This window comes from Archocentrus centrarchus, chromosome 20, assembly GCF_007364275.1.
Source record: "Archocentrus centrarchus isolate MPI-CPG fArcCen1 chromosome 20, fArcCen1, whole genome shotgun sequence".
In the NCBI taxonomy this organism is placed as follows: Eukaryota; Metazoa; Chordata; class Actinopteri; order Cichliformes; family Cichlidae; genus Archocentrus; species Archocentrus centrarchus.
In genome coordinates, this window is record NC_044365.1 from 24422983 (window position 1) to 24439112 (window position 16130).

The 16130-nt window shown below is 43.3% G+C and overlaps 2 protein-coding genes across 5 annotated transcripts; both read right to left on the reverse strand.

Annotated features, from left to right (window-relative positions):
• Positions 1-9: 9 nt before the first annotated feature.
• u2surp (U2 snRNP-associated SURP domain containing) lies at positions 10-9250 on the reverse strand. 4 transcript variants are annotated; one of them, XM_030756019.1, is made up of 26 exons: positions 9127-9229; positions 8249-8347; positions 8018-8132; positions 7757-7881; positions 7602-7672; positions 7393-7481; positions 7215-7250; positions 7022-7104; positions 6666-6831; positions 6354-6565; positions 5957-6000; positions 4272-4376; positions 4106-4172; positions 3827-3990; positions 3058-3220; positions 2875-2954; positions 2666-2753; positions 2427-2564; positions 2111-2300; positions 1928-2008; positions 1786-1837; positions 1553-1700; positions 1358-1468; positions 1053-1180; positions 726-935; positions 11-508 (listed from the first exon to the last, which is right to left on the reverse strand). In XM_030756019.1, the coding sequence occupies exons 1-26, from the start codon at positions 9169-9171 to the stop codon at positions 370-372; spliced, it is 2949 nt and encodes a 982-aa protein (XP_030611879.1). In that variant the 5' UTR covers positions 9172-9229; the 3' UTR covers positions 11-369. The 4 variants fall into 4 exon arrangements, with proteins under 4 accessions (XP_030611878.1, XP_030611879.1, XP_030611880.1 ...); XM_030756017.1 differs by having other exon boundaries at positions 370-508; positions 726-911; positions 9127-9171; XM_030756018.1 differs by lacking the exon at positions 7215-7250 and having other exon boundaries at positions 10-508; positions 9127-9250.
• A 907-nt stretch (positions 9251-10157) lies between these two features.
• Positions 10158-15556, reverse strand: LOC115799956 (uncharacterized protein K02A2.6-like). Its single transcript, XM_030757244.1, has 2 exons — positions 12819-15556; positions 10158-11607 (listed from the first exon to the last, which is right to left on the reverse strand). The coding sequence occupies exons 1-2, from the start codon at positions 15512-15514 to the stop codon at positions 10158-10160; spliced, it is 4146 nt and encodes a 1381-aa protein (XP_030613104.1). The 5' UTR covers positions 15515-15556.
• Between the last annotated feature and the right edge of the window lie 574 nt (positions 15557-16130).

The following is a 16130-nucleotide window of genomic DNA, read 5'->3' on the forward strand; positions in this document are numbered from 1 at the left end:
CTTTGTTTAAAAAAAAAAAAAATCACTTGTTTATTAGGAATTCTTTTTAATGTGAACTACAAAAACAGAAAATGACAGCATGAATAAGACTATTGTCCTCACACTCTTTACAGGTGTGGTCTACCACATGGATGAATTCCATTTTGAGGTGATGGGGATTCAGGAAACACAAGCACGTTAATTTGTTTTTTTTTTACAATATAAAACAGCAGTGGCCCCATCTATTTCATACACCAGATGGAAACCCATGCAAAAACCCTCCATTGTCCTCACATTAACATTAGGGCAGAAATCTTCAGCTGCCAAATCAGTCAATTTTTATACAACATGGTGCAGAGAATAGGAGGGAGGAGTTGGGAGAAAAAGACGTCAGTGTTTGCTCTTCTTTGATTTTTTGTGAGATCGGTGTGGAGATCTTGATTTGGAGCGGGACTTTTTAGTTGATTTCTTGGGCGTCCTGGAGCGTGACCTCCTGGATCGTTTGGGTGTGCGAGGTGATGAGGGGGATCTAAATAGGAAAAACAAAACATACTTCTGACATCTTTATATTTCAAGAACTGTCCAGCAAGTAAAAAGTGAATATCCAACTTGTTGAATATTCTGATGCAGCCTTACACATGTAACTTAGATTTATGTAGCACTTTGTGTATGGTAAAATGTTAGTGCTATATTTAATAACATCAGAAGCTATATTTAATAACATCAGAAGCTATTAACAGTCTGACCTCTTGGATGACTTTTTGTTGCTGGATCGAGGAGAGTCTTTATGAGAAGAGCGTGAAGATGTGTCTTTAGAATACGATCGGTCGGAGCGCTCTGATCTTTCTGACCGCTCTGAACGAGGCGAGGATGACCGGCCTCGTCTGCTGCCGCTCCGCGTTGGGCTGGGCGACCCGCTGTGACGCCGCTTCCTATCAACCGGAGGGGACAAATATCTGTCACACAGGAAATTAGATAAATCCAGTGTTTGTTGAAATGCACTAAAAATCTAGGTCCACATCTTTACTCACTGATGAACCTGAAACTACACAGCAACCAAACAGGTGTCTCACCTCTCCTTTCTGGTGGGTGTGTCCTCCTTCTCTTTCTCCTTCTTTAACTCTTTCAACCGTGCCTCAGCTTTCTCCTTCTCCTTCTTTTCCCGCTCCTTCTCCCGCTCCAGTTTCTCCTTTTCTTTTTCCTAAAGAATGGGATTTAAAAAAAAAAAAATCCTAAGTCCTGAATTCATTTTTCATGACATAAAACAACCTATAAACCTACAGAAAATGATTCAGATGAAACAAAGTAAAAATGAAATGTGAATTTTTCCTGTGTGACACTTGGTCATTTAAACTTTAACACCTGGTCCAATATATACCTTTTGTAGTAGTTTGTCCCTGTAGTGTTCCACCTGCTCCTGAATACTCTGACCAGGCTTCTTAGGTCTTTTCCCAGACTCCAGTTCATCTTGGAACTTCATGACTTTAACCTGTGTGGGAAAAAAAAAAAAAAATTATTCAAGCACAACATTCCAAACAGTCAATCTATTGCTGTACTCTGCCATGTCCAGTACCTCTATCTCTCGGAGCTTGGACCGTTTCTCCTCATTCATTTCAGACATCTTGGACTTAAAGTCAGAGTCATCTCTGATCGGGTTTGAGTAGCTCTGATTATCTTCTGAGCGAGGGCTCCTGTCGTCATCATCGCTGTCCACATCATCCCTTTAGAGGTGAATGCAAAAAGGGTGTGCCAAGGTATTCACAAAACATAAAGCTCGAAAGACAAAGACACAAGAACAAAACTTACTTTTTTGTTTCTTCTGGCTGCTCAAAGATCTCCCACTTGGAAGTTGTCACAGCTGAGGAGCAAACAGGCAAATTATGTAGACCAGGTAACTAGAACACCCTCACACCAGGTGGCAACTAATCTGACAGTTCAAAGGCCTCACCTTGAGACTCCAACTCTGACTCATCCACTGCTTCCCATTTCGATGGTGCTACCTTGAAAGTTGCATCCTTGGACTGATCCACTACATTAACCAGGAAAATCAGAAATTTAGTCACTTTGAATTTGATGCGTCCAGTGAAACATCTTTGCGGAAACATCCTTTACCATGTTTTGCACTACTCACAAGGTATTCCATCTAGGTCTTCTTCCATGGACTTGATAGGAACTCCATCTAAGTCATCCAGAGGGGCTCCATCAATTGGTGCCCCATCAAGGGGGACTGAGTCAATGGGCACTCCATCCACATCTTCCAGCGGAGTACCATCTACATAATCCCCTATAGGAGCCCCATCAATGTCATCTGCTGGTTCAGCCTGGAACAAATGGGGGTGGGGGAGAGAAACAAAGGTAGAACTTCAATAGCAACCTGGCAGATGTTCAAAGGTTAAGCACTGCAATACCCATAAAATTATTGTATTAAATAGTTTAACATCATTCACCTCCACAGCGAGGCCTGCAGGCTCCTTCTCCACAGAAAGGTTAACGAGACCAAGGAAGATGTTCTGCAGCTTGATAAGAAAAGGGTCTGGGTACACAGCCCAGTCCTCCCATGCCCGGAAACATGACATCACCCGTTGCTACCAAAAAGAAGAAATCAGGACAATGAGAGGTGAGTGACCTGGGTGCTTAACTACATAAAATAAAGAGCTTTTGAAGTTTACTTAGCAGGACTTGGTACCTTAAAGTTCTCAGACTGAAGGTGACCTTGTATTGTTTTATATGTTGCGTTTAGGTCGGCGAAAATCTGGCAGAGTTTTGTCTCAAAGCTATTTATATTAAGAATAAGAAAAGAGCAATTAATGTATCACACATTTTTTTTTTTTTTATAAAAAGGAGTGACCAAGCAAAATTGAAGGCAATATGGTACAAGTACACAACATAACTTACTATTTTCTGTAGTAAGATGCATTGGCTACTTTGGCAGAAGAATTATACAGCACATCGGAAACTAGATACAACCGTGCAATCTGAAACATCAAAGAGCAAACAGGACTTTATGCTTCAAGAAGATTTTTTTTTTTTAAGGTAACTATAAACAAGTTGTTTTTGTAGCACAGTGTTACGCCTTGCCTTTTTGGGTAGAGGGGTCTTAAGGATGGAGAGGGACTCTGTGATACACTCTACAATCTCTTCAGCAGCTTCAGCGTGGCTGAGGCAAAACAGCATGGCTTCTGCAATATCTGCCCTCCTGGGAGTCAAACCACGCAGCATCTCCTCTAGTTTGTCCCGCTCCCTGTAGAGATGAAGGACAGTTAGGACGGAGGCATTTAACCCATCTGCTAAATGTTTGCACTACTGTATTTTCTCATATTAAACACAGTCAAATAAAAACCAGGACATAAATAAATTAAAGCTACTCCTGTATGGCTGCTTTTTTTATATGCCGGCTAAAATTTCACCAAAAAAAGTCAATGTAAAGAACAAAGGATTTCTGTCCACTGAAACATTGGGGCTTTTAATTTGAACCTGTTACATGGAGTGTTGAATTTGTACTCTAGGATTCAGAGTGGGCATGAAAGTTATCCCATAATGAGTTGCTCTATGTTTATTCCATTTTAGTTCATAGTGCCCTTACTCGTGTTAAGTTAGCAAAACTGTAGCACTGAGTGAAGAGGTTAGCTGTGAGTTGATGTCCATCTGCACAATATTAAAATTAACAAATGTGCAGAGAAACTATCCTGTTGATTTCTAGTGAGTCACGAGACTCAAATTATTAACTGCAAAGCTGTAACAAACCTGGAGCAGGTGGGAAAGCTGACCAGAAATAAAAGCCTGCTTCCACTATTGCATCAAATTAAGACCTGTTAACTTCTGTAGTTGAGGGAAAAAAAATTCTTACTCTTCTTTTAAGCAGCCTTTCTTGTTGGCCTCCTCCTCTTCTTCTTCCTCCTCACCATCATCATAAGGGCCATGGAGGTATGGATTAAGGGGAGGCGGACGCCACAAAGAGCCATTTTTAAACATCCTAAAGTCTTCTGTTCGCCATTTGGCTGGTGATTCCCCCTGAGGAAGTAATAATTCAAAGTAAATAAATGAATTAAATAAAAGAAGAAACAACACGCTGGACTGGCTAGATGCCCCTGAAACCTTACAAATCCTTTTAGCATAGGAAACTAACCTGCAGTATGGAGTAGAGCTTCCATCGGTAGTACACATGTGCTGGACTCTGGTTCTCAAATAAAAATCTGTGCAAAAAAAAGACATACACAACATTTATAACTCAGCATGTACAGCATTTTAGCCAACAGAATAACACTACATTTTTAATGTGCACATAAACTCACCTGTACATGGGATTGTTGATCTCTCTGTTCATGATCATGGCTTCAAACATTGGTCCTTCACGCACCACAAACTCGATCATTCGGTGGATGAGAGAGAGCAAATTCCTACAAGAAAAACACAGTTAAAGCAAACGGATTCAGACTGGACAGACTCTTGAACACTACTAAAGCCTCCCAATTAAAGATTAATTTATTCTTGGTGGTCTGACACACTCAACAGTTGACCTGGCAAAGACAATTTATGTTTCACAAAGAAATGCTGCAGGCTGTAACTGCAGCTGTATTAAGCTATAAAAGGATAATGCACTGCTACTGTAATGATATAACATACCTGACACAAGATGATGTCTAAATATCTAAAATCATACAACAATACCTGTTTGTTTTACTACGGTCACTGATTAAAATAAGAGCAAAATGAGACACCTTAATAGACAACTGTCAGACTGCATCACATGACCAGGAATAAATTAACCATTACTGTGGCTATACCTCTGGGTCTATGTATAACATCAATGAGTAAATGCAAAAAATTAAAATAAAAAAAAAAATATAGTAATAGAACATTTTGTGACAGTACAACATTCATGTCAATTAAAAAAAACTTTTATTGTGTCTACAAAGTTCATGCCTGTGTTCTTTGAGGCTACAGTGCAACAGCTTTTAATTACATTGCACTGAGTGGACCCTTTGTATAAAATCTCTCTAAATTCAAATTTCACAATGTGGAGAATAAGTGAAATTGACAACAGCAGAAGAGAGACATTGAAAAAACACTGTACTGGACATCTGTCAATACAGTGCCTTTCAATTCCCTACTAAGATAAAGTGAAAAAGCAGAACATGATTTTTTTTTTGGCCTAAAACAGGTAATCTACTGGTGGAGCTGGTACTGACTTAAAATTGCATAAATGGGATCGTTAAAAGCTCTTCTGTGACAATTTTTTGGGGGAAAGAAATGTGCAGGCTGCATACAATTAGCCTAAAGTGGCCAACAAGACAAAGGATGTCTTTCATTTGACAACACAAATCACATTTACTTGTATTGGAGCCGATCGTACCAATGACGGGGTAAAATTCTGTATACTTTCCCAATCCATCCCATGATGCTTTTCAGGTCCCTCGCTGCTGCAGACAGTTCAACTTGTGCTGCTCACCGAGGCCAATGTCAAAGGTCATATATAGACTAATGATAGCAGGTTTGGATTTGTCAGCAGGAGCCAGATTTACTGAGCTTCTGATAGCGACAGAGGCCAAGGGGGGAGACGGTCTGAGTGAGCAATGGTCAGAGAGCAGGTTTTCACAACTACAGAGCTAGAATCATGTATGTAGCAGAGTACCACATCACTAAAGTTGAGAAACACGATTTAATGTCTATGTATGGAGTGGAACTGTGAAAGTAATGATTTTTGTTTCTAAACAGCATAGTTATTAAGCTCTATAATGATGTTTGGCTACACATGTAAAGAAAATATGAATGGAGGGATATGAAAAACTTTTCAGTCAGAATTATTCTATGTACTAGTATGACGACAGCGTGCAGCTGCTTCAACCATTGCTCATCCACACTGACCAACCCCCTGTAGCATGCAGTGATCAAATGATCAAACTTTTAAATTCATTATGGGATGTTTTTTTTTTCTAAGTTTGTACACCAATTAAAAAACAAAAAGAAAAACATGTACCTTTCTGTTGGGATAACCACTTTGACTATGGCTTGCGACAGAGTCTGTATATGAAGTCACATCAGATAATAAACATAGAATGTGAGTATTGTTACAAAGGCAACAGGTGAAAAATATAAAAAATGCATTTAAAAGTGCAAAAAGACAATAACTTTCCTTTCCTGCTGTCAGTTTTACTAGAGGCCAAACAACCTTGATACTTAACCATAGTAACCATAAACACCTCTCTGTAACACTGAGCATTGACATTTGACACTTTCATATACACTGCAACTAATTAAAAAAAAATCTAAAACCTGTACTGACTGCTCATTATAAAAGCTAACATCTTACCACCACAATTAACAAAACACTGCCATTTCCCATGAGAAAATCCTAGGCTGACATACTGAATTACCTTCTCAAACTCCTCCTTGTTTTTAGGTGGAGGAAGCAGGGGAGCATTGGGGTTCTTTAGCCTCTCTCGGGGCTGTGCGTTGAATGGTAGGCCAGAGGGAGGAGGTGGGAGTGTATGCTCCATCATGGAAGGAGGGATATAGATGGGATGGGGTGGAATGGGCACACCTTTTCCCCATCCTAATTTCATCTCAAAGTTCATTATCATCTTTCCTATTATGGGAGTAAATGTACATTTAATTATACAGCACATGTGGGCTAGAAACAAGATAAGAATGTAATATATTAATTTGATTAAATTTGAAATTTATACCATTTAAGTTTTTGAGTGCTCGCTCAGCATCCCTCCTGTTCATGAAAGCCACAAAGCCACAGTTCCTCTCCCGAGCCCTTTCCTCGTCTGTCCTCGGCCACATGATTTTCACACTTGCCAGTGGGCCATAGCGCCCAAACTCTTGACACAGCATCTCTTCGTTCATCTACAAAGTAATAACAGTGATACAAACTGAGAAAAATACTTCATACATGGATACTTCACACATAGACACAGTAAATATTTCCCACTTGGAATTAAAGACACAAGTTTCTAACAGCAACATGCTCAAGCCCCTCCTTTCATGGCATGTTTTAATGTCTTTCCTTCCACTTCATGCATGTTTACGTACAAACCTGGGGATTGATGTTTCCAAGGTACAAGTTAGTAGTGGATGGATCTCCAACATCATGGGAACCCGGTGCACAATCATCTAAAACTGCAGACACAGAGAAGAGAAGAGAATTTCCTGCTGCTGTCTGAAAGGACTAACATTATTTTCTTAGCAAGATGAAGGTATTCACAGTCACTATATTGAGTCAAAATTACCACTGGACGGACGGTTTCTTCGTGAAGAACCATCCGCTAAAAGAAGCAGAAAAGCAGTATAAATTTTGTTTCAGGGTAGATGTGGACAAAGGGATAGAGGGAGGAGTAAGGCGTGCAGGAAACAGCCCTTTCAGGCCAAGTTAGTACAAGTAATGCAGTCGTGCAACTTAACACTTACACGAGCGTCTTCCGTCCATCCCAGAGAGCGGTTCAAATCGACTAACACGTCCTTTCATCTTGTGTCTTTCATCCCTTTCTTCCTGTATTCTGCAAGATACAGTATATCACATATTAAAATTTTAATGCTATCCACACTATAAGACTTGAAAGCATCTCATCTCAACCAAAAAAAAAAAAACTTTAACAGCTTTCTGTGTTAAAACATACTGTTTGAGTTCTTCTTTAAAGAGTTCCAAATTACTCTTCTTCTTTTCCTTTTCAGTACTCTTCTTTGAGCCCTAAAACAAGGACGCATCAGTTAAGTAAAGAAGTCACTACAACAATACCATGAGATGTTTCTCGCTCTCAGTGACAGTACTTACATGTCTTTTGTCTAATGCTAAAAACTGAGGTGGGGTTTCCAGTGGTAGGATGCTTTTTGGTTGGGTCTCAAAACGGGATTTGGGCTTGTACAACTTCCCCCTCTTTTCATCAGCAGCTGCTTCCTCTGCAAGGAAAAATAATCTATTTTTTTCTCTCTCTCTCTCCATGTACTTTTTTTTTTAATCAAAAGCTTTTGTGAACTCTATAACATTTGGATATTCTGCAATCAAGTGGAGAAATATATAATGCCAAAGTTATACCTTTTGTTGCATTTGCAATACCACCACGGACAAAAGCCTTGACTTTACCCTCCCCTCCTCCCTCAAAAGCAGCAAGAAACTCCTCATAGATTTCTGCTGCTGCTCGTTCATCTTCCTGCACACACAAAAAAGTATCAAAATAAATAAAAACAGACATCAAACAAACACCTAGCGGATATTATTGATGCGGATAATACAGAGAATATTTTGGAAAAGAAAATCCATGCTTACTTTTTTCTTTATTTCATCCTGCTCCTTCTTGCTGAGGGTTCTCTTTGCTACTGCCATCTTGCCAATACTGAAAGACTTCAGTTTGCTCTCAAGCAGCGCCTGTACATGTCAACAAAGTATGCTTGCTTTCAACAGGTATTTAATAACCACACATTACAGGTCTTTAATAACGGCATTAGCACATCCAGGTAAACACAAGCACTGCTGCTTCAAGTAATACTGATTGCTGCTATTCATATTATTTAACATGCCTAACAATTATCACGTTAACAGGTCACTTAAGCGGGGTCCATCCTCGTTAGTTCATAAAGTCGTTTGTGTCGACTAGGGGTTTGAAACAATTACTTAGACTTTTATCTAAGTACCATGCATTTCATATTTACCATTAAGATGCAGTTGGACAACAGGAAGGAATCAGAAATGAGCAAAATTAACAGGAGGCCTAACAAGTCGGCACTTGCTGCAGCGCCGCGGACTGAATGCATTACGCTAAACGGCGAATGTTGGTTAGGCCCCATCTCCCAAATATTTAATTCACCATTTGCACACTGAAATATACATCCACTGAACGGCATTCTGGAGACAATACATATGTGAAGCTTGTGATTAGCAAACAAGTTCATTCCTGAGATAAATGCTCACAATAGTCCTGTTTGTGGTGGCTGGCACGTTAGCTTAGCGCAGCTAAAACAAGCCAGTGTGGCAGCGGCGCCACAGTTAGCTGCAGCGCGGCAGCGTTAGCTCACGCTGTGGCGCACACTCCCAGCTGCGGACTCTTGCGGTAAATAGGCAGTCTTGTTCAGGCATACTATTATACGCACAATTTTCACTACAACAGGTGCGAGTGAGCTGATACAAATACAAACTGCAGACTTTACCTTAGCGCTAGCTTTCTGAGAGCTACCAGGCGTTCGGTCCGCCATCTTTTGTGAAGCTGAAATGAATCGATCATTGAGCTGATGATAGTGGCAACTGTGCAACTCCAGGAGGCGCAATCAATCACAGAATCACTGATGATTTCATGCGCTTTCCGTTCTTTTCCTTTTCCTTTTTTGGGGGTTGGGGGTTACCTCAGGCGCAAAACCAGGACCTCGTAATTACAGAAGATAATGTTTTTAATATTTATTACAAGGCGGATTTATAAATTAATAAAACAGTACTAGTAGTATCTATTATTGTTATTTTGGTGTGAATTGTGAAGACCATTTTAGGCCATCCTCAATTCACTTAAACATCGAGATCCAAAGTTTAATTAAACAAATACCGTTTTATTCGAACGATTACTGTCATATAGACAAAGAGAAAGAAAGAGACTGTTGGGGGAGCTACACTGACTTCTATCAACAGAGAGAGAGCGGCGCACTGTACCGCAAATTCATTATCTCAATACAAACCTCCTGTTATGTTGCTCCCCTATAGTGTCACTAAGTAAACATTATTACTCGACACACAGAGCATGGAGGACAACTTCTTGCTGGTTCACTCATTTGTTTATTATGCTACTGTTGCTATCAGAACCCCTGTATGCCCTAGTGGCGGTCTGCCCCCCTGTGGTAAGTATTGGTAGGACATCTCTAGGTTCATACATCACATATCTCCTCCCCACTAAGATTTGTTGTCAGTAACAAAAACATTTCTTCGGAAACAAACGTAAGACATTATATCCCCTTTTAAACTACATGAGATTATTTCTTTCTTTACTTCTCCACAACATTACCAGAAAATAGGAGAGTTATGTCACAGCTTATAATCACTTCAAATATCAAAACTCAGAACCATTTAACAACATTCTACAAAAGCAAACATTCTTAAACATTCTTCAACTTTTTCTTTTCTTTTTTTTTTTTTACAACATCTTGGAATGTCAACATTGTTCAACTCCTTTTTTTTTTTTTCGTGGTTGTTAAGTTTACTGATCCCTGTAACGTACCGGCGGACGTGTGATCCTCACAGGATATCGTCGAACAGGCCCTGTTGTCTCTGAATGTTCTGTGTGTGTCATTTCTGTGGACTGTGGTGTCTTGAGTGTTTTGGGTGTTTTTGGTGGTGCATGTGGTGTGTGTGGCACTGTATCAGTATCCTCCTTCTGTTGAGGTGTATTTGGGTCAGGTGTGGTTGTCTGAGGAAGTGACAGTGGACAACTCACAGGAAAACTCCCTGCAGTCTCTGGTGGGTCTGACTCGGGCCGAGTCAGCATCTGGTCCACATGACGCTTCCAGACCCCTTGTGTTCCCACATGTACCTTGTAGGACACTGGTCCGGTCTTCTCGATCACCACAGCTTGCGTCCACTTATCCTCCCCCCTCCTATAATCACGCACGAGCACTGGCTCACCAAGTTCAAACTGTCTCTGTTTAGAGTGTAGCTGGCGTCGTTGCTGTTGAGCCTCTTGTGACTGGTGCACTGTTCCAGCCATACTTGGTTTCAGGAAATCCAGTCGAGAACGCAGCTTGCGTCCGATGAACAGCATTGCAGGGCTTTCCTTGGTTGTTGCATGGGGGGTGTTACGGTAGGTCAGGAGGAACGTATCCAGACGCTGCTGCACTGGTGTAGTTCCTCTGGAAGATTTCAGAGCGTGCTTGAAGGTTTGCACAAATCGCTCTGCCAAGCCATTGGAGGCAGGGTGGTATGGTGCTGAGCGAATGTGTTTGACTCCATTGGCTTTCAGAAACGTGCTGAATTCTTCAGAGCAGAACTGAGGGCCGTTGTCGCTTACAAGACTGTGTGGAATGCCATAGCGACTAAAAAGTCCCCTAAGCACTTGGATGGTTTTGCTGGATGTGGTGCTATCCATGATGTGCACCTCGGGCCATTTGGAGTGTGCGTCCACTATGACCAGGTACATGTGCCCTTCAAATGGACCTGCAAAGTCCACATGAATCCGTTCCCAAGGACTGGATGGCCACATCCACGGGTGTAAGGGTGCTAGGCCAGGGTCTTTCTGCACTCGTTGACATGAGTGGCATGATTTTGCTTGGTGCTCGATCTGGGAGTCGATGCTGGGCCACCAAACGTAGCTACGAGCTAAGCTCTTCATCCTTACTACACCTGGGTGTGCTGAGTGTAGCTCTGTCAGCACCCGGGGGCGCAGTTTGGGTGGCACAATCACTCTCAACCCCCACATAAGGCATCCGTGCTGCACAGTGAGATCATGGCGGCGCTGGAGATAGGGAGACAGCTCACCTGCGTCCTTTGCAGCTGGAAAACGACCAGTTGTGACCATTTCCATGACACGGGACAGGGTGGAATCCGACATGGTGTGACGCTTGATCTCGGCGTTGCTGACTGGCAATGTGTCCAACTGTGACGTGTAGAACACCTCCACTGCACCTTGTTTCTCACTGGGGGCATGAGGGAATGAATGAATGAATGAATGAAGTTTTATTGCCATGTGGGTGAACAAGTTCACACATTGGAAATTGCAGTTACAGAACACCATCCAAATACACAAACACAACACACATAGGGGGATATGTGTCCTCGGGTCATGCAGCCGACTTGCAGCGCTACCTTTGGCAGGAGGAGAAAACAACACATCATGGGGAAGTTAGGTTAAAAAAAAGTCATCTGGTACAGTGCTCAAAAAGAGCACTATACCAGGGTCCAAAAAAAACCACCTTAGCAAAGCAATTGCACATGTAAAGCAAGGACAGCGGCGGTAGGTGAGGTCAGGGCAGGAGGGGATGCAGAAGGAGACGAGAGGTGGGGGCATTGTGGAGCCAGATGCCAGGTTCCAGCCAAAACAGTTTGCTGATAGTGGTGGAATTTCATCAGCGGCCGTGATACACCAGACCCAGCTTCACAAATCACAACGCGGAGTGGGGGGGAGAGCAGCCGCACACAGTGCCCTGGAGAGAGATATGGTTGCCAACCCAAGGCCGGCAGGGGAGCCGAATTCCTGATAACAGAAGTTGTTTTGGAACAGGCTGCTTGTTTTTCCAACAGCCTTCAGTCTTACTGGGAAACCATTCAAAAATCCAATATTCCAAATTAGTTGATTGCCGTCCTCACTGTGCAGAACCGAACTATATCTCCTGATCTAACCCCTCTCGCCTGCGAGCTCGCTAATCTTGCGGCTCAGGTCCACCAGGCTTTGAGTCTGAGTTTGTGCGGCTCTGCTCAGCCCTTCCACCTGGATCGGCAGCCTCTGCAGATGTCGAACCGCCGTCCAGATTTTCTTAATTTGCCAGTAAAGCAGGTATCCACCGAGCCCAAACAGAGAAGATACTGCTACCAAAAAGCCGAATATGTAGGCGTCTTCCACGTCTTCCACTCCAAGGGCTGAGAAGCACACAGGTCTCCACGAGCTCCAAGAGTCGATGACGTATCCAACCGGGTCTGTTCCACTGGGACACCCAGGCTCCCCTGTCCCGGATCTCATAGTGGAAAAAATTCGATCAATGATGGAGAATGCCCAGTTTGCCAGATCCATGGTTCAATCTTGTTCTTATTCGGACAGTGTGTAAAAAGACGCTCTCACAGCAAGCAGCAAGCGGAGAGATGGGGAGGGCAGGGAGAGAGAGATAGTGCGACCGTCTCCGACAAGAGCAGGAAGAGAGGGAGCGGTAACCTTGACAGTCCATCAGCGTTGGCATGTAGGGCCCCCTTTCGGTACTCAATGGTGTAATTGTGAGCGGAAAGCATGAGCGCCCAGCGTTGCATGCGAGCTGCAGCCATAGATGGTGTGCTTTTCACTGGACTGAAGATGGTTGTAAGCGGGCGATGGTCAGTGAGTAGCGTGAATGTATTGCCATACAGGTACTGGTGGAACTTGCGTACTCCAAAGACTATCGCTAACGCCTCCCTCTCAATCTGAGCGTAGTTTTGTTCTGCTTTGCTGAGAGTTCTGGATGCATAGGCGATGGGTTTTTCATCGCCATCCAGCATGACATGCGAGAGAACAGCTCCGACCCCATAGGGTGAAGCATCGCAAGCGAGACGGAGAGGCAACTCAGGGTTGTAGTGTGTGAGCACCTCTTGTGATACCAGGAGTGCTTTGGCTTTCTGGAACGCTGATGCACAGGCTGACGTCCACTGCCATTTCTTTTCTTTGTTCAGCAGTTCATTCAACGGCTTTAGCACAGTGGCCAGATCAGGGATAAAGCGTCCATAATAGTTTAGCATTCCTAGGAAAGATCGAAGTTTACTTACATCGCCTGGTGCTGGTGCTTCCACGATGGCACGTACCTTCTCCGGTGACTTGTGGAGCCCAGCAGCATCGATGATGTGGCCCAGGTATTCCACGGATTCCTGGAAGAAGAGACATTTCTCTTGCTTGAGGTGCAGGCCGTATTCCTCTAGCCTGCTGAGTACTGCATCCAGAGTTTTCAGGTGTGTCTGCTTGTCAGGACCACTGACCAGTATGTCGTCCAGGTAGCAGTGAGTGTGTGGCAGTCCGAGGAGCACCTGGTCCATTGCCTTCTGGAACAAGGCGGGCGATGACGCTACACCAAACGGCAAGCGGTTGAAGCAGAACAGTCCTTTCTGTGTTGAGATGGTCAGCAACTTCTTGGAGCTCTCTTCTACTTCCATCTGTAGATATGCATTAGATAGATCCAGTTTACTGAAGCGTTGACCTCCAGCGAGAGAAGCAAACAAGTCCTCAATACGTGGAATTGGGTACTTGTCGATGCAGAGAGCTGGGTTGATGGTGACTTTGAAGTCCCCGCAGAGTCTCACGGCGCCGTCCTTCTTGTTCACGGGCACCACTGGCGTAGCCCAGTCACTATGCGCCACAGGTGAGATGACGCCAAGCTCAGTGAGGCGTGTCAGCTCAGCTTCCACTCGCGGTCGAAGAGCATATGGCACATTGCGTGGTGGGCAGAATTTGGGTACACTGTTTGGTCTTAGAGTGAGCCTGGCTTTCACTCCTCTCATGGTGCCTAACTTATCGGAGAAAACAGCGGAGTGTCTCTTTAACACTGTCTCTAAGCTGTCTGTCTGTCTGTACTCAATTGCATGTACAGTCTTTAAGTCTCTCCAATTTAGTTGAATGGCTCTCAGCCACTCCCTGCCAAATAATGGTGGAGCATCCGCCTTCACCACATACAGTGGCAAGACAGCGTGTTGCTTGTTCAATGCCACTTGCACTTTAACAACTCCTTCTGGTGCCAAAGGCTCTCCTGTGTATGTCTTTAGTATGATATCAGTGGGATGCAGAGGAAACTTATACAGCTTTCGTTTGTACAGTTCCCAAGGAATCAATGACACTGCAGCCCCTGTATCCAATTCCATCTCCATTTTCTTTCCGTTAACGGTTGGCACTACTGATATGCGTGAATATTTCCCTTTCTGAGACACTGCATACAGTCCCAAGTCACTGTCACTATCCGATTTCGTTCCTTCACTTTCACTTTCATTCGCCTCGACGTGATGGATCTTTTTCTTTCTATCTTTCACGCTGCGTTTGTGTGCATGGCTTTTCTGTTCAGGCTTAATATCTTTGTGTTTATGTTCTCTTTCATGACTGCTTTTTGATTTACTCCTGCACATTCGTTTCGTGTGGCCCTTCCTCCCGCACTGGTGACATTCGCGGTCTTTGTACCAGCAGTCATCATCACTATGATTTCCCTTCCCACAGCGGCGGCATTTTTCACCTTGCGAAAACACTGCGTTTACTTTCAGGGAATTACTTAACTGCTGTACGTCGCGTGCTGCTGTCTCTGCTGACACTGCATGTTCAACAGCTTTCTTGAACGTGAGGTTTTCCTCAGTCAGAAGGCGTTTCTGCACAGCTTCGCATTTCAATCCGCAAACAAATCTGTCCCTCAGAGCGTCCTCTAGGTAAGCCCCGAACTCACAGTGTTCCGATAGCTTCTTGAGCACTGCTACATACTGTGCTACCGTTTCTCCTTCCCCCTGATTTCGCTTGTGGAACCTGAACCTCTCGGCTATAACAAGCGGTTTCGGTGTGAAGTGATCTTTAAGCACAGTCACAGCCTGTTTGTAAGTCATTGTGCCAGGTGCCACGGGAGCTACTAAGCTACGAAGCAGTCCATACGTTTTAGGTCCCATCACACTGAACAGTACTGAAACTTTCTTAGCCTCATGAATGTCATTAGCCACCACGTAATGCTCAAAACGTTCAATATACGTTGCCCATTGCTCACCAGACTCATCGAAAATGTCCATATGTCCATATATTCCAGCCATCATACGTCTTTCTGGGATTACGTGCACTGTAGATGAACTCGAAGCACTCGATGTCCTTGTATCCGCAGATGTAACACTAGCTGCACTCGGGCCCTCCGATGATGGTTGGCTCATAGTTGATCAGCACATTAGCTATCCAAAAACGCGGGTGTTCATTTCGGTCCAAAAACTTGCACCAAGCTGACTTAACTTTCACAGCCAGTCGATGAAAATTATTCCGAAATACACGACTCGTCGCCAATTTATGTTATGTTGCTCCCCTATAGTGTCACTAAGTAAACATTATTACTCGACACACAGAGCATGGAGGACAACTTCTTGCTGGTTCACTCATTTGTTTATTATGCTACTGTTGCTATCAGAACCCCTGTATGCCCTAGTGGCGGTCTGCCCCCCTGTGGTAAGTATTGGTAGGACATCTCTAGGTTCATACATCACACCTCCCATGCTTTCAAAAAGAAAAATAAAACAGGCAGCTCGAATTCCCGTCTATTCTCTTGTTTTTCTACTTTCAATAAAAAATTGTATTTGCTGCATGAAGTGACTTCATCCTCACTCTAACCCGATACCCGCAAAAAAAAAGAAAAATATTTATTTATTCAGTATTTACAGACGACCTCTTTGTTTACTTTTCTCAAGACTTTTAATATCTCAAATATGATTCCCATGGCACAAGACATCCACGGTAGTATGCAACGAAATTAGTTACGGAAGTTTCTTCATCCTCCGC

Excerpts from the sequence above, each read along its gene's own strand:
- u2surp (XM_030756019.1), bottom strand. The coding sequence starts at position 9,171 with ATGGCGGACCGAACGCCTGGTAGCTCTCAGAAAGCTAGCGCTAAG. Across the intron at positions 6,832-7,021 it reads TTGGAAACATCAATCCCCAG|ATGAACGAAGAGATGCTGTG; the intron begins GTTTGTACGTAA and ends ATTACTTTGTAG. Across the intron at positions 936-1,052 it reads ACACCCACCAGAAAGGAGAG|ATATTTGTCCCCTCCGGTTG; the intron begins GTGAGACACCTG and ends CCTGTGTGACAG.
- LOC115799956 (XM_030757244.1), bottom strand. The coding sequence starts at position 15,514 with ATGAGCCAACCATCATCGGAGGGCCCGAGTGCAGCTAGTGTTACATCT. Across the intron at positions 11,608-12,818 it reads AACGCTGATGGACTGTCAAG|ATTCCCTCATGCCCCCAGTG; the intron begins GTTACCGCTCCC and ends ATTCATTCATTC.